At 48.4% G+C, this 27,347-nt stretch overlaps 1 protein-coding gene across 2 annotated transcripts; it reads left to right on the forward strand.

Moving 5' to 3' along the window:
- Positions 1–2,470: 2,470 nt before the first annotated feature.
- Positions 2,471–27,347, forward strand: BRI3BP (BRI3 binding protein). 2 transcript variants are annotated; one of them, XM_087423456.1, is made up of 4 exons: positions 2,471–2,762; positions 11,748–11,850; positions 21,985–22,068; positions 22,500–27,347. In XM_087423456.1, exons 1-4 carry the CDS (start codon positions 2,556–2,558, stop codon positions 22,919–22,921), a joined length of 816 nt encoding a protein of 271 aa, XP_087279582.1. In that variant the 5' UTR covers positions 2,471–2,555; the 3' UTR covers positions 22,922–27,347. The 2 variants fall into 2 exon arrangements, with proteins under 2 accessions (XP_087279582.1, XP_087279583.1); XM_087423457.1 differs by lacking the exon at positions 21,985–22,068 and having other exon boundaries at positions 2,479–2,762.

A 27,347-nucleotide genomic window follows, 5' to 3' on the forward strand; every position in this document is an offset into this window, starting at 1 on the left:
ATTACCAAAAAAAGTGAAGGCACTAGTAGTTATTTTAGAATTTTAGAAAGGATAAAGTTATTTTTTTTAAATGACAAAGTTACTGCCCCAGGAAAAACATTTGAAGAATCTACAACAAGATCTGGCTGCAGAGTAGGTAAGCAATAAATAGTTGTTGAATATAAGAATGAATAAATGAATGAAGAGTGTGACTGAATTTGGATAAGTTCCCCTCCTTTCCCGAAAAACATCCAAAAACAAACCCCACAAACACACAGGTGGTGCCTGAGAGGATTTAGATAGTATACATAAGAGCATGTTTTTAAAGTTATATATTAATTTAAAAGGATTTGGGGGAAAAGGGTATAATTAGCATAATAAACCTGTATTTTCATGGATTTTATTGCTTAGGATGACAGTGATCTGCAGTTTCTTTTAAAAATATTTTTATTTAGGTAAATAAAAAGTGTATCCGGGGGAGGGCGAAAGGGGTAAAGGGGCACATATATGGTGATGGATAGAAACTAGACTATTGGTGGTGAACACAATGCAGTCTATACAGAAGCTGAAATATAATAATGTACACCTGAAATTTACACAAGCCATATGACCTCAATAAAATAATTTTTTTAAAAGTGTGTCCATTTTTAAGTTAAGTAGGTAATAGTATATTCTCCTATATTTTCTTCTAAAATATTATACATCTAAGGATTATTTCCAGAAGATGTAAAGAACATAGTATAAAGCAAGAAGAAAAAGACATATACACAACAACGTGGATCTCATAAATATAACATTGAACAAAGGAAGCCAATCACAAAAGATCATATGGTGTGATCCCATTTACATAAAGCTCAAAATCAGGCGAAATGAATCCCCTCAATTATGGAGAGGGACATAGTGAACAGGGCAAAGGGAGCCTTTCTGGGAAGCTGCTAACATTCTATTTCTCCATCTGGGCGCTGGTTACCCTGAGTGCTCAATTTGTGAAAATTCAGAGAGAGGCACCTTATGATTTGTGTATTTTTCTGTTCATATGCTATACTCTGATTTAAAAAGTTTACTTTAAAAAAGAAGATACAAGAAAAAATGGTCAGAGGGTATGAACAGGCAATTCACAGAAGAGTAGATCACAGGGCCAATAAATACATGAAAACCTCACCAGGAATCCGGAAAAAAGTGAAGTTCAAAAAAGAGATACCTAGGGCGGGCCCCATGGCTTAGCGGTTGAGTGCAAGCACACTCCGCTGCTGGCAGCCCGAGTTCGGATCCCGGGATCCGAACACCGCTTCTCCAGCCATGCTGAGGCCGTGTCCCACATATAGCAACTAGAAGGATGTGCAGCTATGATATACAACTATCTACTGGGGCTTTGGGGGAAAAAATAAATAAATAAAATTATAAAAAAAACAAAAAGGAGATACCTTTTTTCACTTTTTTGATTGGCAAAAATTGTTTCATTTTCCTGGTTGTCTCAAAAAATGTGTGGTTAGACATGGTTTGTTTGATTTAGGATGCAAACAAGCCCCTTGCTTTGCATTTGGTTATTATGGCTTTTCAGTCTTTTAAAACCAATAATCCTCCCCACCCTTCACTTTTTATGCCATTTACTTATTGAAGAAACCGGGTTTTTTGTCCTGTAGAATGCTTCACATTCTGGATTTGGCTGATTGCTTCTGCCACTTCTAATTTTTGCCTCCATCCCCCATATTTCCGCTAAACCGTTGGTTAGAGGTAGAGGCCAAAGCGGGTTATGGCTCCAATCCATCATAGGTGGCGCTGGTACTTCCTGCTACTAAGATTGGCGGGTCCAGGTCGGGACACCTTGGCCCCTCCATTTTCAAGTTCCCCACCAACTGTCACCTCTTGGTTTTAGTCTCTTGATGATCGTCACCTGGATCCATCGTTTCATTAAGGGATGCAAAATGATGTTCTAATTTCTCTCACTCCCTCCTCAGTTACTAGCTGGACTTATCTAAACGGAACTTTCCCTCCTCAACTGTTTTGGGACTCTTGAAATACAGTTCGTTCAGAAAGAGCAGGAGGGATGGCTGAGTCTTTCCCTTTGTTTAAACATTTCAGAATGAATGAATGAGCTGGCGCCCTTGCCATCCGCAACGATGGCCAATTGTTGGGTACCATTATAAATTCAGTGATATATTTTATATTTTCCAATTAATTGCAGTCATTACCCTGGCTGAGGCTGTTGTAAGTTTTACAGGCATGCGTTGCTTTTAACAGAAAAGTTAAAAATAGAAATTATTTTTTTAGAAGGTTAAAACGCCACCAGTTCATGGAGGGCTTGGCGGGGGGATAAACAAAGCAACCTCAAGCCGCGGCCGCCGGGTGGGCCAGGTGGGCGGCCGGGTCCCGCGTCCGGGGGCGGGGCGAGGCGTGGGAGAGCCGTCCGCCTGTGCGCGCGGGGCGGGGCAGGTGGCGCAGCGGCGGCGGCGGCGGCAGCCGGCAGAAGCGAGGCGCGCGGCCCGGAGCGCGCCAACGCGGTCCCCGCCGGAGCCGCCGCGTCCCCCCGTGCGGCCGTCGCCCTTCTCCCCGACCCCGATCCCGCCGGCCCCAGCATGGGCGCGCGCGCCTGGGGCGGGCCCCGGGCCCGGGCTGGGCTCCTGCTGCTGCTGCTGCTGCTGCTCGGGCTGCTGGCCCCGGGCGCGCAGGGGGCGCGGGGCCGCGGCGGCGCCGAGAAGAACAGCTACCGCCGCACGGTCAACACCTTCTCGCAGAGCGTCAGCAGCCTGTTCGGCGAGGACAACGTGCGCGCGGCTCAGAAGGTGGGCGCCGGGCCCGCGGTCACCTTGCCCCGGCCGCCGCGCACCTGGCGGCCCTGGGCCGTGCGGGGCCTCGGGGGCTGCCGGCCGGCCGGGGCGCGGGAAGAGGGGTGCCCGGGCCGGGGCGGGGGTGCCCGGCCTGCGCCCCGAGGCCTGCGCCTGCAGCTCCCCCGCGCTGCCCGGCCGGCGTCGGGTCTGGAGGCCGGTTCCGGCGCAGGGCCTCGGGGCGCCCTCCCCTCCGCGCCGCGCTTCTCCTTGGACCTCGCCCCCCAGGGCGGCGCGCCGGGGGCCTCCCCTGGCTGCGCTGACGCCGGCCGCGCCTCTCATTCATTCATTCAGCACGTTTGAATGAGCACCTACTGTGAGCCAGGCACCGTCCGCGGCCTAGGGGGCGCCCTGCCCGCCCGCGCCCTCTCCCCGCGCTGCTGCGCGCTCCCCGACAACCCCGAATTTCGTCTAGCGTCGCATCCGACCCACTTCCCCGAGCACCTTAGGCCCTCCTCCTTCTGCTTTGAAGATATTTAGCATTTTTTTTTTTTGACTTTATAAGAAAAGAAAAAGGGAGTAATGCAGTCTGCTCTGTTGCTTTGGCAACCTGGCACAGTAACCCTCCTGAGCACCTACTGTGTGCTCGGTCTTTTCCTTGGAGCGTTTTGTGTACTTTGGGGCTGTTGAGGAGCCTGCAGCCCCCCGGGAATGGTGCTGAGTGCTCAGGAGGAGCGGGGGAGGCTCCCCGGCCGGCCCTCTGGAGCTGAGACAAGCGCGCCATTGGGGCTGAAGTCCACACAGCAGCACGAGAGAAACGGGAAGTGAACAGGGGACGGTTGCATGTGGTGCTGCGGTTTTCTGAGTACAGGCTCATTAATTCCTTTGCTCCACGCTAGCACTGGGGTTTTGGGGAGAAGTTTGGGTTTAGGTTTGGGTTCTGCCACTTGCAAGCTGGCTGGCTTTAGGCAAGTGGCTTCACTTCTTTGAGCCTCAGTTTTTTAATCCCTTAAATGGGAGTAATAATAACATCTTAATTACGAGGTTGTAATTGTGAGTCGATACTTTCCTGGCCCAGAGTAATGGTTGAATCGCTGTCCATTATTGTTCATATGTCCTGGCCAAGGCGCCAATCAGCGTTGCTTAGCCCTGCTGGAAGGACTTTCAGGGTGAAAAAAAGTTTTCTGGTGCTTGAGATGGAGGGGAAAAAGAACATTAAAACCCAAATCAGGGGCCGGCCCCGTGGCTTAGCGATTAAGTGCACGCGCCCGCTACTGGCGGCCCAGGTTTGGATCCCAGGCGCGCACCGACGCACCGCTTCTCCGGCCATGCTGAGGCCCGGTCCCACCTACAGCCACTAGAAGGACGTGCAGCTATGACATACAACTATCTACTGGGGCTTTGGGGAAAAAAAGGAGGAGGATTGGCAATGGATGTTAGCTCAGAGCTGATCTTCCTCAGCAAAAACAGGAGGATTGGCATGGATGTTAGGGCTGATCTTCCTCACAAAAAAAAAAAAATTAAAAATAAAAACACAAAAAAACCCCAAATCAGATTGGCTGGATATTCTTACTGGATAAAATGGAAGACAGGTTAATTTGTTAGGAAAACTGTAACTTCTGACCACCCTCCTCTGGGTGTGCGGATGCCTCTTGCAGAGGTTGTGGGTTCTAGGGGGCGAGAACTCTGTAGGTGGCCGAGGAGGGAGAAAGATGACCCGACCTGAATGCCCAAAGAGTGCCCTCCAGTCAGCCTGGGCGTGAAGGATGGGAGAAGGTGAACCTGCAGGTCTGCAGACAGCGTTTGTTTTAGAGCAGAAAGAAGTCTGACTGTGCCGGATACGTGCAAGCAACCCGTGTCTCGTCTCAGCTGACGGTTCTGTGAGAATCCAAAGTCCACGGACATGAAATTCAAAACAGATATTTAAGGGCTTAACCTCTGGGTTGGTATCAGTAAGACAGCTGTATTCTGGCAAAGAATCTGAGCATCTCGAGGTCAGAACTCTTTCTGGAGTAAACCAGGGTTTGTGCCTTCAATAGAGACGATGATAATTCTAACTTTTGTTATTTGCTTAAAATGCACAAAGTGCTTTTATAGATAAACTCGTTTAATCCTTAGAACAACCCTATGAAGTTGGTACTGTTACTGTTTCCATTTTACAGATGGGGAAACTGAGGCACAGCGTGGTGAAGTGGCTGGCTCCAGGTCAGACTGAGTGGCAGAGCCGGGATTTGAACCCAGGCAGAGTGGGCCTGGGGCCCACACCAGTGCCCTCACTGGTCTTCCTGCCTCGTGACCCTTCCTGGTTCTGCTATCAGTGCACCATCTAGAATTATTTTATTTCCTGCTGAGAGTAGCCCAGACCAGCCAGGCTTGGGGGAGGTTGTTTTGTCAATCTGAATTAAAGGAAAACTGAGTCTGCTAGCAAGTATAGTTTTCAGCGCTCCTGGGCTTACTAATTAGAGCCAGACCTGCTTGGTGGCTTGTGAAGCTTGACGGTGTTTAAAGAAACACCCCATGTTCTAATCTAGGACATGTCTAAAATACACCCACCACTTTTGGGTTTGGAGCATGGGCCTTGATGCCCAACAGACATGGATTTGCATCCCAGCTCTGCTTCTCACTTGGGTGACCTTGGGCCGGTTGTCCTATTCTGGACGTTTCATATAAATGGAATCATACAGTGTGACTGGCTTCGTTTGTTTAGCTTGATGTTTTCAAGGTTCATCCATGTCGTATCAGGTGTCAGTGCTTCATTCCCTGTTATGGCTTTTTATTTATCCATTCAGTTGATAGACATTTGGGTTGTTTCCACTGCATATCATGCTGCGAAGAACATTCCTGTACAAGTTTTTGTGTGAATGTATGTTTTCAATGCTTTGGGTATGTACCTAGGAGTGGATTTGCTGGGTCATATGGTAACTAACATTTCAAGGAACCTCTGTACAGCTGTACCGTTTTACGTTCCCACCGGCAGTGTGTGAGGGTTCCAGTTCCTCCACATCCTTGCCAACACTTGTTATTGTCTGTCTTTTCATTGTAGCCATCCCAGTGGGGCTGAGATGGCATCTCACTGTGATTTTGACTGGCCAGTTGTCTTTCGAAATGTCCGGTAGTGTGTACTATCTGATTGTTTCCTTCGGGTTAGGTTGAGGGCATACGATTCCAGCGAGAATTCTGCATAAGGTGTTTGTGTCTCTGCCGTGGCAGCACCTCGGGGCACGTGGTGTCAGTGTGTCCCTTTACCGTGACCTTTGGTTGAGGCTCAGTGGACCTTCCACCCTAGAGGTGCCTTTGCTCCTTTGTGATGCATTCATGACCTGTGTGTCTGTTCCAGCATTTTTAGCTCCTGTCACCTTTGCATCTCGTCGTGTTCTTCAGATGCTCGGGCAACCTCTGAATGGCAGAAACTCTCGCCTCTTCTCTGACTTGCTCGTCAAGGCACATTTGCCCTGACAGCCTCCTTTTCCTTGGAGCCAGTTTGCCTGTGCCTGGGGAGGTGTGACGGGTGAGGAGAGAGTAGGGTGGAGTTGGTGTAAGGGAAGAGGTAATGAAATCCCGAGCTGGAGTGATCTTGCCCCTTCCTAGGGCCACGGCCACAGGCCTCCTAAGTTCATTCACCTGACTCTTCCTTGTTTTAACTTTTCATCCTGAAAATTGTCGAACATACACAAAGGGACGAAGAATCGTATAATACACCCCCGGACCTACCACCCAGTGCTTCAGTTGATCAACTCACTGCCATTCTCATTACGTCTATCCCCCCATCAAAAATTTTTTTTAACCTGGACTAGTATTTTATAATTCTTTTTTTTTTTTTGTGAGGAAGATCAGCCCTGAGCTAACATCCATGCCAATCCTCCTTTTTGCTGAGGAAGACCGGCCCTGAGCTAACATCTGTTGCCAATCCTCCTCCTTTTTTTTTCTCTTTTTCCCGCAAAGCCCCAGTAGATAGTTGTATGTCATAGCTGCACATCTTTCTAGTTGCTGTATGTGGGACGCGGCCTCAGCATGGCCTGACAAGTGGTGTGTCGGTGCGCGCCCGGGATCCGAACCCGGGCTGTCAGTAGCGGAGTGCGCGCACTTAACAGCCAAGCCACCAGGCCGGCCCTGGACTAGTATTTTAAAGTTAATCCAAGACGTATTAGTTCACCTTTGAATACATCAGTCTGCATCTTTAACAAATAAAAAGTTTGTAAACTCATGACCACAATACCATGATCACAGCTCATGACAGTTCTTTAACAACTAACCCAAGTCCATTTTCCGATGTCCCTGACGGACTCAAAATTCTTTTTACAAAATTGCTTTGTTTGAGTTGGGATCCAAACAAAGTCTACACTTGGGCTTTACTGATATGTATTTTAAGTCTCTCTCATTTTTAATATCTTTATTTTTTTAGAACAGTTTTAGATTTACAGAAAATTGAGAGTATAGTACAGAGTTCCCAAATACCCCGTACCCATTTTCCCCTCTTGTTAACATCTTACATTTTTATAGTACGGTTGTTACGTCAATGAACCAGTATGGATACATCATTATTAGCTAAAGTTTGTACTTTATTTAGATGTCCTTGGTTTCTACCTAATGCCATTTCTCTCCTCCAGGATCCCGTCCAGGACACCACGTTACATTAGTTGTCATGCCTCCTGAGGCTCCTCTTGCTGTGACGGTTTCTCAGGCTTTCCTTGGTTTTGATGACCTGGACAGTTTTCGGGAGGACGGTCAGGGATTCTGCAGGATGCCCCTCGATGGGGATGGGTCTGATGGTTTTCTCATGATTAGACGGGGGTCATGGGTTTTGGGAGGAAGAGCACAGAGGCAAAGAGCCATTGTCATCATGTCCTGGCAAGGGCGCACACTCAACGTGATTTCAGTGGCTTTTTGTTTTAACGGCTCCTTCTCTCCCTCCTGTGGTGTTTTTTGGTTCAAGGCCAGTTTACTTGGTGGAGAAGCCGGGGCAGGTGGGGCAGTGCCCCGTAGCCGTCTCCACGTTTGCATTTGGTCCTCGTGGTGGTGTCCCTCGTTCCTCCATCCCCGATTCCCGTGAACCCGCAGCGAGACCCAGGGGCCTGATGCGAGTCAGGTTCGGTTTGTCACTGATTTCTGTGACCTGCCTCAGGCTCTGGGCTCCGCTGTAACCCCCTGGATTGGTCTGCCAGGGCTCCAGAACAAAGTAGCACTGCTGGGCGGCTTAAACCACAGGAATTTACGAGAAATCTGAGATCAGGGCTGGTTTCTCCTGAGGCCTCTCTCCTTGGCTGTGGACGGCTGTCTTCTCCCTGTGTCCTCACAGGATCTTCCCTCCGTACTTGTCTGTGTCCTCCTCTCCTGATAAGGTCACAAGTCCTGTTAGCTGAGGGCCCACCCTAATGACCTCATTTTACCTTAGTTACCTCCTTAAAGACCTGATCTCCAAATCCAGTCACATTCTGAGGTGCTGGGGTTAGGGCTTCAACATAGGAATTTTGGAGGAACACAGTTCAGCCCATGACACCCCCTCAGGGCTCCTGTGTCTTCACAGAGACATCGGAGCAGTAGCCAGAGCAGGCAGTGCCAGCCCTCAGGGCGGAGAGCAGGTTCTCCCGGTGCAGGGTTAGGGAGGCCAACCATGGGCCCTTCCCTGCATCCGTCCTCCTGCCTGGCCAGTTCTCAGGTGGGCCTGTCCTGAGCACTGCCAGGTCATGCCCAGGCATGCAGGTTCTCAGGTGTGCCAGGTTTCCCAGCTCCTTGAAGACGTGCGTTACATGGTCGGTGATTGCTCAGTCTGCAGTGAGCGCCAGGTCGCCCAACCATTCGCGTATCTGCCAGAAACACTCTGGCCGCTCCAGCGCCCAGGCACTTGCTGTGTGCTGGTGTGTGCTGGGGTCTTTACAGGTTCTCGTGTCCAGTCCTCTCCTAGCCCCAGTTCACAGCTGAGAAAGCTGAGTCCCGGAGAGGTTCATCAGCATGAGCAGTACCGTCTCTTCCTTCCCAAATAACTGCTTCCTCACCCCCTGTCTAGGGGAGTTGGTGCCATTTTAAAGGCCCGATATCCTTTTCTCACAAAAGCCGTGGTGTGGAGCCCTTTCCTTTTCCCTCCATTGGAACAAATTATAAAAATTGCTCTCCATCGACCAATGTGTACAAATTGTACATACTTTAAAGAATTATGACAGTAGAAACAAAATCTGGTATATCAGTAAAATACAATGCTATTTGGCAATAAAAAGGAATTAAGTACTGATTCATGCTACGATACGGGTGGACCTTGAAAATGTTGCTTTGAGTGAAAGGAGCCAGGCACAAAATGTCAGGTGTTGCATGATCCCATTAGTGTGGAAAGTCCAGAAAGGCAAATCCGTAGAGACAGAGAGAGATTAGTGGTTGCCTAGGCTGGGGGTGGAGGGAACGGGAGTGACTGCTGATGGGGACAAGGCTTCCTTTGGGGCAATGAAAATGTTCTAAAATTAGATTATGGTGATGGCTGTACAACCTTGTGAATATTCTAAAAACCACAGAACCGTCCACTTTAAAGACATGAACTCAGTGGTATGTAAATGATATATCAATAAAGCTCTTTAAAAAAAAAAGAATTGGGGGGCCGGCCCAGTGGCGCAGTGGTTAAGTTCGTCCGTTCTGCTTCGGCGGCCCGGGGTTGGCTGGTTTGGATCCTGGGCGCGGACCTACACACCACTCTTCAAGCCATGCTGAGGCGGCATCACACGTAGAACTAGAAGGACCTACAACTAGGATATACAACTATGTACTGGGGCTTTGGGGAGGGAAAAAAAAACAAGAAGATTGGCAACAGATGTTAGCTCAGGGGCAATCTTCCTCAAAAAAAAAAAAAAAAGAATTTGGGGCTGGCCCCCCTGGCTTAGTGGTTAAGTTCCACACACTCCCCTTCAGCGGCTCAGGTCCTCTTCCTGGGCGTGGACCTACACCACTCGTGGCCATGCTGTGGTGGCGACCCACATACAAAATAGAGGAAGATTGGCAACAGATGTTAGCTCAGGGCCAATCTTCCTCAGCAAAAAGAAAAGAATTATAACCAAACCAATACCAATGTGCCTTCTAGCTGGGTGGAGATACATTCTCCCACATCTCCCCACCCACCTACCCCACCAAAGAGAGGGACCATCACCCTCTTTCTCTCTGACATATATGTTTACTTCTGGCATTCTCCACAGCATCTGGTGTTTTTTTAATGTCAACTCTCCCATTATTCTTTTTTTTTTTAACCCTTCCATTTTTTTAATAGCAGCTTTATGGAGGTATAATTCACGATACCATACGATTCATCCATTTAAAGTGTACAATTCAGTGGTTGTTAGTATATTCACAGAGTTGTGCAGCCATCACCACAGTCAATGTTAGAACATTTTCATCACCACAAAGAGAAATCCTATACCTTTTAGCGTTCGCCCCCTCCCCAGCCCTAGGCAACCACTAATCTACTTTCTGTCTCAGTGGATTTGCCTGTTCTGGACGTTTCATACAAATGGAATCATATAACATGTAGTCTTTTGTTTCTGGCTTCTTTTCCTTAGAATCATGTTTTCAAGGTTCATTGCTGTGGAACATGCCACAGTACTTCATTCTTTTTTTATGGCCAAATATTATCCCGTTGTACGGATAGGCCAGGCTGTATTTATCCGTTCATCAGCTGGTGGCCATGTGGTCTTTAAGTATACAGATCCCTGTAGTGCAATTACCTAAAGCTAAGAGGACAATGTCCTTGCGGGACATACGGGGGTCAGCGCTCTGTCAGAATATTGGATGTCGGGAAGAATTTTGCCCATTTACCAGGTGCTCAAAGCATTTCACGTGAATATCCCATTTAATGCTCAAATAACCAGATGGGGTAGGTACTATGACCTCCATTTGTTAGCTGGAGCCCTGGTCTGTATTACATGTAATATACCCTTGGTCGCCTAACTGGTAGGAAGAGGCAGAGCCAGGATATGAACCCCGACGGTTAAACCCCCAGGCTGGTGCAGGCTCAGCCAAGCCACAGTCCTGCCCCGAGGTTGTTGGCATCCTCTGTTCTCCGGTTGCTGATTCAACCCTGCGCCTCCTTTTCCCTGGAGGAATGATCCAATTTAAAATGCTGTAGCCAATTCACTTTGAGGCATTTATCCTCCACTTGTGAACCAAAGGGCACGTATACAGGGTCCCATTGCAGCTCCCCCGTTCACGGTAGTAGTGCAGGTCGGGAAAAACCTAGGTGTCCATCAGTAGGGGATTCGTTCAACAGCTGCAGGGGTACCGTCTTTAAAAAGAATGAGGCAGCTCTGTACGGTCTGAGGTTGAGTAACCACTGTGTTCCACAGTGTTCCATGAGAAAACCTGCAGAACTGTACACGTATGCTGCCGTTTGTGGGAAAAACATTTGTCTATGCCGTTTTCACCGGGTGCATCTAAGTGAGTGAGTGACAGTGGTGCCTCCGGAAGGGGATTTGGGTTCCTGGGGAGCGAGCCGGGAGGCTTACTTTTCACTGAATTCCCACTTGTCGCTCTGCGTTTTTGACCATGTGGATAGAATGTCCCGTATTGAAACGCATAAGGTGAGGCGAGGCTGCACCCCCGTTCGCATCGTTGCCGCCCAGTGCTTCTCCGGCGTCCCCCGGAGAGCGGGTGCGGCCCTCCGGGGCCCCTCACAGCCGGACGGGGTGTGGGTCTCCGTCACTTGCACGTGCGCAGCGGGCGGCTGATCCGGCTCAAGTGTGCGAACCACATCTGGGCGGGAGGCCGGGGGCGGGAAGTCCCGCCGGTTAGACACGAGGGCAGGCGGAGGCCGGCGGAGGCCGGGCAGAGGGGCGCAGAGCCCCGGGCCGGGCGGCCGCGCGCACGAGGGAGGCGGGCTCGCGGGGACGTCGTCCCGGCTCCAGGCCGCGCGGGGCTCCAGGCCTTCGTCACCCGCGGCTGTTTTCCCGCTGAGGTGTCCGCCCCCGAGCCTGGCGGGGCAGGAGGAGGGGGGCGGTGGCCGAGTCGGCAGTGACCGCTCGCTTGTTTCCGCAGTTCTTGACCAGGCTGACCGAGAGGTTCGTGCTGGGAGTGGACATGTTTGTGGAGACGCTGTGGAAAGTCTGGACGGAGCTCTTGGACGTTCTCGGCCTTGACGGTAGGTGTGGGGGGCGTGCATGTGAGACGCTGGTCTGTTCTGGTGGCTCTCACGGCGAGGAGCGGGTGCCCGCGGTGGGTGGCGCGGGCAGAGACTTGGGGAGGTCTAGTGAGGATGCCAATGAGCATTTTGTGCTGCAATAGTTGCTTTTACGCACGGCCCATCAAAGCCGCGCGTCGCAGGTGCTCTAGGCTCAGGCGTGACTGGGCAGCACCGACCTGTCTGCCCCCCGAGCACACCGCACGCGCCGAGTGGGTTCTCTGGGTGGTTGGCATCCCAAACAAGCTACTCCAGGTATTTAGGCTGAAAGAGATCCAATCCAGAGGATGAGGCGCTCACAGAGTCGTCAGAAGGGCTGAAGGAGCCACGTGTGACCCCTGGGACACTGCCCGCCTGGCCTGCCAGGGGCTGCTGCCCTGTTCCGGGAATCAGGAGGCTGCCGCTGGGGACCCAGGAATTCGAGGACACAGCCCTGGGCCAGGCCCCGCCTCTCACTCCAGGAAGTCTGCAGTGGCCTCCTGTGTGAGGCCCCCAAGAACACCTCTCCCCCCAGGCTTGGTGCATCGCTAGGGGGACTCACAGGACTCAGCACACGGTGGTGCTCACGGCTGTGACTTATCACAGCGAAAGGACATGACGCACAAGCAGCGAGGGGGAGGGCGCGTGGATGGAGACCAGGCTCGGGCTTCCAGAGCCCTCCCAGGGGAGCCACACAGGACACACTCAATCCCCCAGCTCCTGTGAAGTGTTGTCCGCCAGGGATGCCCAGGAGAGACTTAGCACCCAGGGTGTTTACTGGGAGCTGGTCACATTGGTACCCTCTACCTGGCCCGTCCCCAGACCCCAGACTCCTCAAAGGAGAGCAGGTGGTCAGCATGAACCGCGTTGTTTGTACGGACAGTCCAGGCGCAGAGAGCCCCTCATCAGGGAATGGAGGGAGCTCTGCCTCCATGTGGTTGTTTTTTTTCCCACACCACCAAGCAATGAACTCCATTCTTCTCGGACACCGACCAGGTGTCTCACAAATGGAACTCAATTCTGGGTTCTCCCTGGAGATCGCGTCAGGTCCCACGGGTGAAGGCTCCGTCGCACAAGGGTGCTTCCACTGCAGACGCCAATTTCAAGTCTAGGTTGTCACCCCTCCTTCACACCGACCAGCTATAAATAAGAGGTTCCCATGACCCCCTCCTCGGGTTCAGTTGATTTGCTAGAGTGGCTCACAGAAATCAGGAAACCAGTCTGCTCACTAGACTCCTGGTTTATTACAAAGGATGTAACTCAGGAACGGCCAGATGGAAGAGACGCATGGGGCAAGGTCTGTGGGAGGCCGCTCGGAGCTTCCCTGTTCTCTGAGTTCACCAACCTGGGAATCTCTCTGAACCCCCGTCCTTCTGGGTCTTTGTGGAGGCCTCATTACATAGGCACCATCCCACTGGCCATTGGTGATGGAGTCACCCTCAGCCCCTCCCCCTCCCCAGAGGTCAGAGGGTGGTACTGGAAGTTCCAACCCTCTAATCACATGGTTGGTTCCCCTGGCAACCAGCCCATCCTGTGGTTGTCTAGGGGTTTCCAAAAGTTACTTGATTAACATAAACTCAAGTGTGGTTGAAAGGGGCTTGTTATGAATTATCAAGACACCTTCATGGCTCGCATCACTTGGGAAATTCCAAGGGTTTTAGGAGCTCTTGCCAGGAATGGGGACGAGAACCAAATATATATTTCTTATCATAAATCACAACATCACACTTCAGAAATCCAAGTTCCCGGACGCCAGCCAAGGTCCCACCTTGCCAGCAGGCCTTCCAGAGGGCGCAGCCTCGGGCCCCCTAAGAGGGGGCCCTGCACACATGCCTCCTAACTCAGCTTCCTCTCTTGCCCCCTGTGGTCCCTGCTCAACAAATCAGCCGGAGAGATTTTTTTAAAAAACATGTCGGGTCAAGTCACTCTCCTTAAAGCTGCCCAGTGACCTCCTGTTGCACTTGGGATGGGCACAGGCTTCGCACAGGACTGTAAGCTCCTAGGATCTGCCCAGCCCCTGGCCTCCTTCCCCTTCCTGGACGTGCCCTCCAGTCCCTTTAGGTGTTCCCTGCCTGGGGCGATCCCCAGCCCTGTGCCTGCTCAGGTCTTTCCCATCCTGGGTCTCTGGTACATGACGCCTCCTCCAAGGGGCCCATCCTGATTACCCCACGTAAAGGGACCTTGTCGTCTGTTCTCACACTGTCCATTCCTTCTCTTTATGGCACTCCTCAGCTGTAACGTCCCGTGTGTGTGTGTGTGTGTGTGTGTGTGTGTGTGGTCTCTCCTCTGGTACCTCAGCTCCTGTGAGCAGGGCCTTGCCCATCCCCTCCAGGCTGCACCCTCAGCCCGGGTCTGCCCCTGGCACAAAGGGGCACATCATTAATAAGAGCTGCGGGGCTGTTGGCTCTGCTGCTTTGCTGCTGGTGTGAGTTGACTTGTGTGCTCCCCAAAGCCCCGTACCTGTGTGTGTGACCTTATTTGGGAAGAGGGTCTTTGCAGGTGTGATCAAGTCACGATGAGGCCATCCTGGCTTGGGGTGGCTCCTAAATCCAGTATCTGGTGACCTTATAAGAAGAGGGAAATTTGGACACAGACGCAGAGAAACCCACAGGGAGGAGACGGCTGTGTGACGATGGAGGCAGACATCGGAGTGAGGCAGCCAGGAGCCACTAGAAGCTGGAAAAAGCAAGGACCCTCCCCTAGAGCCTGCACAGAGAGCACAGCCCTCCTGACACCTTGGTTGCAGAATTCTGGTCTCTAGAGCTGTCAGAGAATACGTTCCTCTTATTTAAAGCTGCCGAGTCTGTGGTCATATGTTGTATGACCTAGCAGCCCTAGGAAACTAATATAGCTCCATTTTGTGCAGAATCTCTCGGAATCCTCCTGTTGGCCCTTGACACTCTCACCTTACAGATCGGAGACCTGGGCTTGAGGTTGAGGCACTGGCCGAAAGCTGCACAGGTTGGGGCGCCCTGGTCCACACCTGCTGTCGCCCCCCCAGCCACTCAGAGCCATCTGCAGCCATGAACCATTGAGTTCAACCTCCGAGAGGCCTTAGGCCAACTCAGGGCACCGTGCTGCTCGGGCCAAGAATCGGAGGCAGCAGCATGGCCGTGTGAGAGGATGCCGTGCAGCATGCAGCCCCTGGGGCGGGCGATGGCCCCTCCTGGGACTCAGGCTGAGTCAACACATAACCCAGATACAGCAACTGTGTGCAATCCCGCTTGGAATCCCTATTCACTTGCCCGGATTGTGAAACTCGCAGTATTTCCACCCCTGACCAGCGGGCCCTGGAGAAACAAACCTGATTGCAAGAAATTGCGTGCAGTTTGGAGTGAAGAACTACAGAGTAGAGACAGCCTTCTACCCACGTGGGAGAGGACCAGAGCAGAGTCGCTCTGCAGCAGAACGAGGAGGCTGTGAACGCCCACAGTCATGATGAGCGTAGCTGGCACACTCCAGAGGCAGAAGTACCCACTTGCATGTATGATTTTCCCCTTTTTATTTGATGCATAAGCTTCAAGCAACCGAAGGCCTTTGGGATTTGTGTGTTAGGCGTAGAAGTTTGAGTGTGTGAAAGGCTTTACAGGAAACTGTTCCAAAGTTGGATATTCTTTTTTTTTTTTTTTTTGTGAGGAAGATCAGCCCAGAGCTAACATCCATGCTAATCCTCCTGTTTTTGCTGAGGAAGACCAGCCCTGAGCTAACGTCTATTACCAATCCTCCTCCTTTTTTTCCCCAAAGCCCCAGTAGATATTTGTATGTCATAGTTGCACATCCTTCTAGTTGCTGTATGTGGGACGCCGCCTCAGCATGGCCGGAGAAGCGGTGCGTCGGTGCGCGCCCAGGATCCAAACCTGGGCCTCCGGTATCGGAGCGCGCGCACTTAACCGCTAAGCCACGGGGCCGGCCCCCAAAATTGGATATTCTGGTAAAAAATGTTTCCAAGAGCACAATCCTCTAATTTCCTCCTTCAGAATTTTTCAGGGTACAGGTTAAAATGGAGACTCCTTAGTGCAGAGTGGTCTGTTGGAAATCAAATGCCAGCCACATATGTGATGTTAAATGTTCTAGTTGCCACGTTAAAAAAGTAAAAAGAAACTGGTGAAATTAATTTTAATAAGGTATTTTAGTTAACCCACTAGATGAAAAATATTATGTCAACTTGTAGTCAATATGAAAAATTATTAACAAGGTGTCTTACATTTCGGGGGGTATTAAGTCTTCCAGATCCAGTCTGTGTCTGACACAGTGCATCTCAGTTCACACTTGCTGCATTTCAAGTGCTTGGTGGCCACATGTGGCCAGTGGCATCCATAACGGACAGCACAGTTTTTTTCCACTCCAGATCTGCTGGCTCAGACACCGTTCTGGGAAATAGAGCATCTGTCCAGGAATTGGAAGGATGGATTTAAGTCTCTCATTTTCGTCAAGTTGTTCACTTTCTCTGGAGCCTCAAGGCCACTTCTAACAAAATGGGGGGAATATGAATTCTGCCGCGATGATGCATCAGGATAGCACAGGGAGTGGAAGACTCTGGAGACTGGCCTCCCTGTGTCAAAACCCCAGCTCTGCCCTGCCCTAGCTCTGGGACCCTGGGCAAGTCCCGCTCTGTGCCTGTGTCCTCGTGTGGAAAATGCTGCAAATCTCATCATCACATGGTGAGGATCGAACGACAATTCATGCAGAGCAGTCAGAACAGTGCCTGGCCCACAAGAAATGGCTTGTGAAGGGGCTCTGCTCCAAAGAGTAAGTCATTGTGCAGTTCTGGGGCCCGCCTGATCTCCATTCTCTATGCTGAGGGCTGTCTGCGTCCAGTGCCCAGAGCCAGCTTTCCCCTGTCCGCCCATGGAGACTACAGATGTGCGATGACTTAAACCTGGGCCAAGCTGAGAAGCACGTCTGCCATCGAAAGGTTTACTTTTCTTTGAGTGGTACCTGTTACGGGTTGAATTGTCCCTCAGATCCTTCTGTTGAAGTCCTAACCTCCAGTACCTCAGAATGCGACCTTATTTGGAAAGAGAGTCTTTGCAGATGTAACTAATTAAGATGAGGTCATGCTGGAGTAGGATGGGCCCTGAATCCAGGATGACCTCCTAAGAAGGGGAAATTTGGACGCAGAGACACACAGGGAGTCGGCCATATGAGGATGAAGGCAGAGATCAGGGTGATGCTTTTTTGAGTCAAGAATGCCAAAGATGGCCAGCAAACCACCAGAAGCTGGGGAGAGGCCTGGAACAGATTCTCCCTCTGAGTCTCAGAAGGGACCAAGCTTCATCTCCGACTGTTCACCTCCAGGACTGAGAGAGAGTGAGTTCCTGTTGTTTAAGTCACGCAGCTTCAGGTCCTTTGTCACGGCAGCCCCGGAAACTACTGCAGTACCCTTTGCTAGACGGCAGGGTAGCCAGAGTTGCTCAGGTTCTATTTAGGATTTTCAGGGCCTGTGGGGAGTAAGGTTGCTTCTGACCGCCCTCCCTTGATTGAGACGGCAGTTTTGAAGTCCGTGGTTGAATGTGGAGTGCAGGTTAGCATTCTCATCTCCAGGCCAGGATTCGCCCAGGTGGCCTTGTACCTGCTGATCACTTGTCATAGCCCCTTGATAACAGGTAGTACGTGTTATGTGGCTGTGTACATACAGTCGAGTCTAGCGGTTCTCAAAGTCTGCTCTGAGGAACCCAGGGGTCCCCGAGGCCCTTTCAGGGGAACTGTGAGGTCCTCCTCTTTCCAGCAACATGTCTCCATGAGGCCACGCATTCTCATGTGCTCCAGTAAATTTTTTTTTTTTTTTTTTTTTTGCTGAGGAAGATTGGCCCTGGGCTAACATCCATGCCCGTCTTCCTGTACTTTATGTGGGACGCCACGACAGCATGGCTTGACAAGCGATGTGTCAATGTGCACCCGGGATCTGAACCTGCAAACCGTGGGTCACCACAGCAGAGCGCATGCACTTAACCACTGCACCACCAGGCTGGCCTCTTCAGTAATTTTTTATATTGATTACGTGTTGATAATATTTTGAATATATTGGGTTAAATACAATATCTTAGCATTAATTTTACCTGTTTCTTTTTGCCTTTTTAATGTGGGTACTAGAAAATTTAAAACCACACGTGGCCCAGATTTGTGGCTGGCAATTTATTTATGTGAATTCAAAAACAGATTCGAGGATCCGGCTCTCTTAACAAGCCAGATATTAAAGAGATTTGCAAAAATTGCAAAACAATACCACACTTCTCACTATGTTTTTTTTTTCCGTTTTGTTTCAGAAAAGTTATTTTTCATAAAAATATATTTTTTTCTGTTAACCTATAATGGGTTCATCGTTACTTTTAAATGAATTAATAACTGTTTAAAAATTATTGGCAACTTACATCTTCCACTCAATTTTGCTGTGAACCTAAAACTGCTCTGAAAAATAAAGTATTTAAAAAAAAAAAGTAGTGATTAAGAAAGATTAGCCTGAAAGTATGAAGTGTATTAAAGTACATAATCAAAAAGAAATTTTTTTTTAAGTTCAGAATGTATTAAATATTAGTTTTAGTTTCTAATATGGCAAATATAAAGAGAGAGAACCTATATAAATAAAAGCTCTTGGGGGGCCTGAGACCAAAAGGTTTGCTTTAGTCTCATCTTCTCCAGGGGTTCCAGGTGAAATTCAGCTCCAAACTCAAAACCACATTTAGTTAAAATGCTCCCGATGACTCTGGAAGGCACCGTGAAGAAGTCTGGCACTCCGACTTTTGGAGGGTCTGAGCCTTCAGCCCTGGAGAAGGTTGCTATTTGTGAGGTTGGGCCCCAGAGGAAGTGGCCGCCTTGTGCACGACAGTCTGATCACCTTTGGGGGATGTGGCGAGGGTTCGAGATGTTCACGCTGTAGATGCGTTTAGAGACTTGAAAAGCCCCGGGTTCCAGTCTTCCCATCTCATGCTTGCTCTGGTCCACACTGACCCTCTCCACATCGTCATATCCCACTTCACCCCGTGCCCCTCCTTCCCCGATGCCTAGAGTTGCTTGTGCATCAGCCAGTAGATCCCAGAGCGAGGCCTTCAGAGCAGCAGCGGCAGCAGCGACATCCCCGGGAACTTGTGAGAGGTGCGGATTCCCGGGCCCCCCCAGACCTAGGAATCACACGTTCTGGGGCTGGGCCCAGCTGCCCGCGTCCACAAGCCCTCCAGGGGCTGCTGACGCACTCGCTCACCTGTGAGAACTGCCGGTGCAAGCTAAATGCACTCGGGATGTAACTCCCCGTGAACTTGGTGAACGACACTCTGAGGAGACAATCAGACATTCCAGGAGGGAGGACCTTCTGCAAGGAAACTAGTCTTCAGAAAGTCCGTGTCACGGGACTCTTCTGGATTAGAGGAAACTGACCAACGTGGCCAGTTGCAGTGCGTGAACCATAATTGGGTCCTGGTTGGGTGGGGGAAACAGATAGAAATATATTCCTGCATACCTGGGGAAGTTTGAGTGAGGTTATGGAATTTTATATTCTTAGGTATAATGATAGTAGCATGGCGTTGAGGAGAATGTTACTTTATCCTTAAAAGATGAAAGGCATCAGAATTGGAAAGAAAGAAGTAAAACTGTCTCTTTGCAGGTGACATGATTTTATATGTAGAAAACCCTAAAGACTCCACCAAAAACTGGTAGATCTAATCAACGAATTCAGTAAAGTTTCAGGGTACAAAGTTAACGTACAAAAATCCATAGTGTTTCTATACACTAACAACACATTATCTGAAAAAGAAATAAAGCGATCTCATTCACAATGGCGTCAAAAACAATAAGATACTTAGGAATAAATTTAACCAAGGAAGTGACAGATCTTTAAACTGAAAACTACAAGACGTTGATGGAAGAAATTGAAGACACAAAATAAGTGGAAAGGTGTCCCATGTTCATGGTCTGGAAGAATTAATATTGTTAAAATGTCCATAGTACCCAAAGCCATCTATAGATTCAATGCCATCTCTATCAAGATTCCAATGGCATTTTTCACAGAAGTAGAAAGAACAATCCTAAAATCTTTATGGAACCACAAAAGACCCCGAAGCCAAAGCAATCCTCAGAGAGAAGAACAAAGCTGGAGGCATCACACTCCCTGATTTCAAGCTGTACTATAAAGCTATAGTAACCAAGATGGTACGGTACTGGCGTAGAAACAGACTTGTAGACCAGTGGAACAGAATCGAGAGCCCAGAAATAAACCCATGCATATACGGTCAACTAGTGTTGGGTAAGAGAGCCAAGAATACTCACTGGAGAAAAGACGGTCTCTTCAATAAAAATGGTGCTGTGAACATTGTATGTTTGCATGTAAAAGAATGATACTGGAGCCCTATTTTACACCACTCAACAGTGAATTCAAAATGGATTAAAGACTTGAACATAAGACCTGAAACCATAAAACTCCTAGAAGAAAACATAGGCAGTAGGTTCTCTGACATCAGTCTTGGTGATGATTTTTTGGATTTGAGACCAAATGCAGAGGCATCAAAAGCAGAAATAAACAAGTGGGACTACGTCAAACTAAAAGGCTTCTGCACAGCAGAAGAAACCATCAACAAAATGAAAAGACAACCTACAGAATGGGAAAAAGTGTTTGCAAACCATATATCTGATAAGCGGTTAATATCCAAAATATATAAAGAACTCATACAACTCAATAGCAAAAAATATTCCAATTACAAAATGGGCAAAGGACCTGAATAGACATTTTTCCAAAGAAGACACACAGACGACCAACAGGCACATGAAAAGGTGCTCAACATCACTAATCATCAGGGAAATGCAAATCAAAACCACAATGAGCTATCTCCTCACACCTGTTAGAATGGCTATCACAGAAAGAGATAAAAGTGCTGGCGAGGATGTGGAGAAAAGGGAATCCTTGTGCACTGTTGTTGGGAGTGTAAATTGATATAGCCACCATGGAAAAGAGTACTCAAAAAATTGAAATAGAATTACCATATGATCCAGCAATCCCACTTCTGGGTATTTATCCAAAGGAAATGAAAACACTATGTGGAAGAGATATCTGCACCCCTGTGTTCATTGCAGTATTATCTACAATAGCCAAGACATGGAAACAACCTAAGTGTCCATCAATGGATGGATGGATAAAGAAGTTGTGGTGTATATATATATATACACACATACAGTGGAATATTATTCAGCCACAAAAAAAGAAGGAAATCCTGCCATTTATGACAACATAGATGGACCTTGAGGGCATTATGCCTAGTAAAATAAGTCAGACAGAGAAAGACAAATACTGTATGATCTCATTTATATGTGGAATCTTAAACAAAAACAAAAACCAAGCTCATAGAAAAAGAGATCAGATTTGTGGTTACAAGAGGTAGGGGGAGGGGGAATTGGAGGAAGGTGGTCACAAGGTACAGACTTCCACCTGTAAGATAAATAAGTCCTGGATGTAATGTACAGCATGATGACCATAGTTAACACTGCTGTATGATATATATATATATATATACAGAAAAGTTCTTGAGAGAGTAGATCCTAAGAGTGCTCATCACAGGAAAAAAACATTTTTTTTCTTTTCTTGTATCTGTATGAGATGATGAATGTTAACTAAACTTATTGTGGTAATCATTTCACAATGTATGTAAGTCACTATGCTCTATACCTTAAACTTATACAGTGCTGTATGTCAATTATATCTCAATAAAACTGGCAAAAAGATGCATGCTGAAGTGTGATGTGTGCATCTTTCAAATGATTCAGTAAAAAAAAGTACGTGACTAGAGACATGAAGTGAAATATGGCAAGATGTTAACAATTGTTAAACTTGGGTGGTTTCAATTGGAGTATTTATTTTACTGTTCTTTTAACTTTTCTGTTTGAAAATTTTCTTAAGTCGGGCACACAGAAGATGCAGCTCCTCCATTTCACTTCATTCTTAAGATGGGACTTCATGTGTGTGTACCAGTTACGGTTAGGTTTGGCTGTGAGTAACAGAGACCCCAAATAACAGCAGCTTAAACAAGATGGAAGCTTATTTCTCTTTTGTGCAAGTTCACAGGTAGGTGGCTAGGCAGGTAGGTGGCTTGTCCTCAGGACAGAGGCGCCTTCCATGTTATTGCTCCCCAATAGGTGACTTCCCTTCCCCCATGGCCCAAGACAGCTGCTCCCACTCCAGCTATCACATCTACATTCCAGCAGGCCGAAGAGGAGGAGGTAAAGGGCACCTTCCTGCTACTTTTAGGAAAAACACCTTGAAGGGACCACATAACATTTCTGTTTACCTCTCCTTGACCAAAGCTTAGTCATGTAGCTGCAAGGGAGGCTGGGAAACGCCTTTATCCTAGGTAGCCATGTGCCCAGCCTAAAACTGGGCATTTGTTACTATGGAAGACAGGAAGGAAGGAAATTGAAAGACAGTCTGAAGGCTCTTCCCCGCCATGAAAGGTATTTGAAACCCACGACATGGCAGGCAGTCTTATGAGCTGCCCTGTCTTCTCCTAAGACTTAGTCTGAAGGTTAGTGAGGCAGCTTAGTTCCTTGAGTTGTTGCAAAGGCCCAGCAAGTGAGCTGAGCTGCCCAGCCCCGCCTGCAGAGAAACCCTGGGCTCCCTGTAACCAGTCTCTGTCCCTCTTTTCTGTTTGCAGTCTCGAACATGTCCCAGTATTTCAGCCCAGCCTCGGTGGCCAACAGCCCGGCCCGCGCCCTCCTGCTGGTCGGCGCCGTCCTCCTGGCCTACTGGTTCTTGTCTCTGACCCTGGGCTTCACCTTCAGCCTCCTGCACGTGGTGTTCGGCCGCTTCTTCTGGGTGGTACGTGTCATCCTGTTCTCCATGTCGTGCGTGTACATCCTGCACAAGTACGAGGGCGAGCCGGAGCACGCCGTCCTGCCACTGTGCTTCGTGGTGGCCGTCTACTTCATGACCGGGCCCATGGGCTTCTACTGGCGCAGTGGCCCGAGCGGCCCCAGCCTGGAGGAGAAGCTGGGGCACCTGGAGAACCAGGTCAGACTGCTCAACATCCGCCTCAACAGAGTCCTGGAGAGTCTGGACCGCTCCAACGGCAAGTGACAATCAGCCGGCCGGCCGGGGCCCCTCGCGCCAGCGCCCTCTCTCCGAAAACAGAAAAGGAGAAGGAAAAAAAGAACACCAAACCCCAAACAATCTTAATAAACGTTCCAGAGCAAGAGAGTGGCGCTTTGTGAGGGTATTTCTGGCCACGTGTCGACTCCTGGGACACGTTCCAAGTGGAGTGATAGATCATTTGTGTGGAACTACCTGCGAAGTGTCATGAGTGGAGAAAATATTTTTTAAACAAAGGATATAACCGTCTTAGCTGTACAGTCAGAGAAGTTTATCTGTGCATAGAGCATAAAGTTAATTTTTTCAAGCATTTAAATACATCTTTTGTAAGGTTTTTTAATAAAGGCAGATCGAGTCAAGTTTATTGAAACTTTACGTTGAGGGGAAGAATACGCTGATTCGACGCTCTGGAAAAGTTTCGAGGCTGGCGTTTGTTTTCGCAGCGTAGGGACGGGTGGGTGAGGTCTGTGTGCGTTGTTTTCATGTTCCCAAACTGTGAGCCTCATTCCGTGTTGTTTTTGGTTGATGCCTTAGTTGATGAGTGTTGTCGCTTCTCAATGTGGACGGGTGTCTTCGAGGATAAACCTGAACCTCTTCTGAATCCTAGCGATCCCCGCCAAGCTGCCGTCAATTATATCATTAGATGAAGAAATCATTGTTTGTACAAAACCTGAGATTTTTTTTTTCCCCTCTGTATTTTGATGTGTTTTAACCTCAGTGTTTTGTAAAGGAAAATTCGAGGACCTGGCAAGTGTCTTTGGGGTTTGAAGCCAAGAGCTGCTGGGTAAGCCTCAAGGCTCACTCAGGAATCTTGATCTGATGTCCTAATTCCGCCGTTTGCCAGCTGGGCCTCTGTAGGAAAGGTATGCTCTCGAGCGTTTTTTCTGTTTCATTTTGTTTTTGATTGACTGAAGACCTTAGAAGGAAACCACACCATAGCAGCTAATAACGTTTTCAAGTCTATTGCTGCTTATAAAGCATTCTCAGGAACCATGAGCAGCGATAAAGAAGCTTTGGACAAGATCTGAATTGTTTTTCCTGCAATTTTTACAATACACGTGTGAGGTGCTTTTTCTCTGAAGTCCACTTAGGTGGTCTCTAGGGGCAGAGAGAGGTACATGCAGGGCAGATGGTCGCGGGGTCCTGGACAGGGGAGCCTTGCAAGGCTCAGATGGGGGGCTGGTGGAAACACCCCCTTTCTGGAACCCCCAAGGGTGTTGTAAGCCCAGGGCCAGGAGAAGTCACAGCTTTTGCAGGACGCAGTTTTGCAGGCTGCCGGGGGTTGAGACTGTCTCCACAGTCCTTCCCTGCCCCTCTCTGCGCCCCGGCAGCGCCCCACAGAGCCCCTGGATGCTGATGTGCAGAGACCATGCCAGATCGGGTAGAAACAAAACCTTACGGTCCACGTATCATTTTGGAGAGAACTCAGCTGTCTGCCCACTTTTCTGTGGTGTTTCTGTGAGTTGTTATTTTTGGTTGCAAGTATCTGGAAGACAAAAGCAGACGTGTTTGAGGATGTTTATGAAACTTCTGTGTTTAGGGTGCACGTAATGGGGCCCAAACTCTCCTGCATTCGGTTCACTTCCTGAAATGCATACGTGTTCTCCGGGATTTGCTTGGGCAGATCTTTGTCCGTGGGCATTTCAGGCTCGTGGTTTCTGGGTTGAAACCGTTCCAGTTTTGTCACTGAGATACTCATAGGCAAATCTATTTTAGCACAGGGTATAAATAACTCTGGGGAGGTCATCTTTGCCCTCCTTCCTTTTGCTCATTTGGCTTTTGTGTATTTGGCGTGTTTAGGTACTAAAACATTGCTTTGCGTATGTTGGCCAGGGGAAAGTTAGCATTCTCTGCACAAAGCTTTTGAGTCTTAAACCATCACTGGTCTGGGTATAATATCCACTCCCTGCCCCCTCCCTCCCTCGCACATGAAACTTGAAGGGTACGGTGCTGTGTTGAAATCTAGACAGGAACACCACTCTAACTCGAGTCAATCGAGGGGGGCAGGTGCGTATCTGGGCGTTGGTGGATTGAGACCACAAGCACCAACTGAAAATTGCTGTTGAGAATACCCACCATTTTACCAAATTCGCTAAGTGTAGGGTCTGAAGCCAATTTTACAGTTTGATGCACTCAAGTGAAAAATGTCTTGATGTTTAATGAAAGAACCTGCAGTTAATTAAGAGTCTCACTTCAGGGTAGAACCTTATTTGAAATTCTGATAGAAATCCTGGATGGTAGGTCTGAATTACTCTTGCTTTTTAATGCATAAATTTGACTTTTGTTCGGGCATATTCTTAACCCCAAAGGGTTTGTGATTCTTTTTTCTCCATTCCGTGGAAGGGCACTTGGCCTTCCCCCGCCTCCCCTATCTCTTTCTTTTTTCTCTCTTTTGTACGTGGAAAAATGTATTTTTGTACCATATCTCATACCTTGAAGAGAAACCGTTTTTGTGTCTTCAGGGCTGTAGACTACATTAGTGCGACACTTCATTCGATGTGGTATAAAACCATCCTGATGAAAACTGCTGTGGATCTGTGATAATGAAGAGGCGGTTTCTGAGATAGCTTCAAGTTCATCAGTGTTAATTTCCCAATGCTTCAGTATCACAATAAATACCAAGCACAGAAAATAGTCCAGAAAAGAAAAAGGACCAACTCTCTCTAAATTGCTGGATTTGTGTGGATCTTTTGGGGTCGATGTTTAGACGTCGACTAAACATGCCAGCAAAGATGCTTTCGTGGCGAGTAAGGCTCCCCTAAGTACGTTTTCCAATACCAAGCAGCATTTCCTGCCTTCTGGGTTTTTTTTTGCTTTACATTTCAGTGATATCCCATATCATTTCTGGGAACGAAGCACAGCCACGGAATTTCTGGAAAGCTGGCTTTGTGAATTGTGCCGGGGTCCTTAACTTAGAAAGTGAGTGACGGCATGGAGAGGTTAATGTCATTGGAAGAAGCTTTACTACAGTTCCACAAAGATGACGGGCACAGCATGCCACGCAGGGCCACACGAAGCCTGTCACACACAGGGTCGGGAAACGGGACCTGGGACTATGCCTTGTGACTGTGGTGGGGGGCAGTAACTGGGTGGGGACATCCCCTGTTGGGCACTAAGTGTAAATGTGCAGGTCGGGGCCAGTGGTTGGGAGGATTGTAATATGACTTCTGCACGCCCACGAGGGCTGGCCTGTGGGGAAGTTGTACCTATACCACTTTGGTCATTAGTCTGGCCCTGTGATTGAGTGGCCTTATGGAGGGGTTAGGAAGAACACGGCAGATATCCAATGCAGAATCTAAAACACGGTTAATACACCTTGTCACCAGTGGGAATCCTGAATTGCTTCATTTCGATGCTTCCTGCTACTGCTGAAGATGCTTTTGATGAATGACAGCTGCCTTACGAGTTGATACCTCATAACTTCTCCCTGATGGGTTTTGAATTGGCTGACTTAACCGAAAAGCCAGCTCTCCACATCTAGTTAGCTCATGTTAAAAGGAATTCCTAAGGCCCTGAGGTGTCAATCCCCTCTCCCAACTTTTTTTTTTTTTAATTATGTATCACCATTCTGCAAAGGTTTTGTTTACGGCCATTTGAGTAGTTGGACTTTGCTCCTTACTTGTGAATAATAGAATTATATATTTTGGCAGGACCTAACACAGTACCCTTAAAATTAATACTGGACAACCCTCAGTATGATGTATGGTATCTGGAATAAACAACCTTTGTTCAGCATACTGAATTCTGTGCTTTGCTCCTCAATGATCCCTTGATATGTCGGAGATGCACCAGGACCAGTTTCCCCTTGTGGTGGCGTAAAGAGCTGATCGTCATTCGCATCGTCTCCTGAAACCCTGTGGCAGCTAGCGGCGTTACTGACCCTGTGTCCTAATGTCTTTTTGCAGATTTAAAGGTTTTATTCTAGTGTCAATTTAATATCTGCATGTGTGTTAAATCTCTGAGTACTGTGTAATTAAATTGATTTCTTGTGATGGTGATGGTGATTCGTGCTCACTTAAAATCCAGTGAAGCAATTATTTCCCTCTTCTTAACTGGAAATCATCTACGTGAGGTGTGGTACCCTTTAGCAACAGTGTATTCACGATTCAATTCGTATTTTGTGTATCTGGTTATAAATTTTATATAGCATTTAATTTGACACAATATAAACCCATTTGATTTAAATATAGTGGTGTGAGTGTGTGTGTGTATGTGGTGTGTGCACATTTTAGTCCCAGAAGCCTTGGGAAACTGATTGTACAAATATCATATATAGACAACAACGTATAAGGCTTATTTTTTTTTTGCAAAGCGGTACATACGTTCCTCTTATTTATTAAATCACTGGCTTTGGTGTTGTGTAGAGATATTTGTAGACCGTTTTCAGAACAGAATTAAAATATTGTGAAAATTA

This window comes from Ceratotherium simum, chromosome 35 (assembly GCF_057802395.1).
Source record: "Ceratotherium simum simum isolate JZ-2026a chromosome 35, ASM5780239v1, whole genome shotgun sequence".
Lineage (NCBI taxonomy): Eukaryota > Metazoa > Chordata > Mammalia > Perissodactyla > Rhinocerotidae > Ceratotherium > Ceratotherium simum.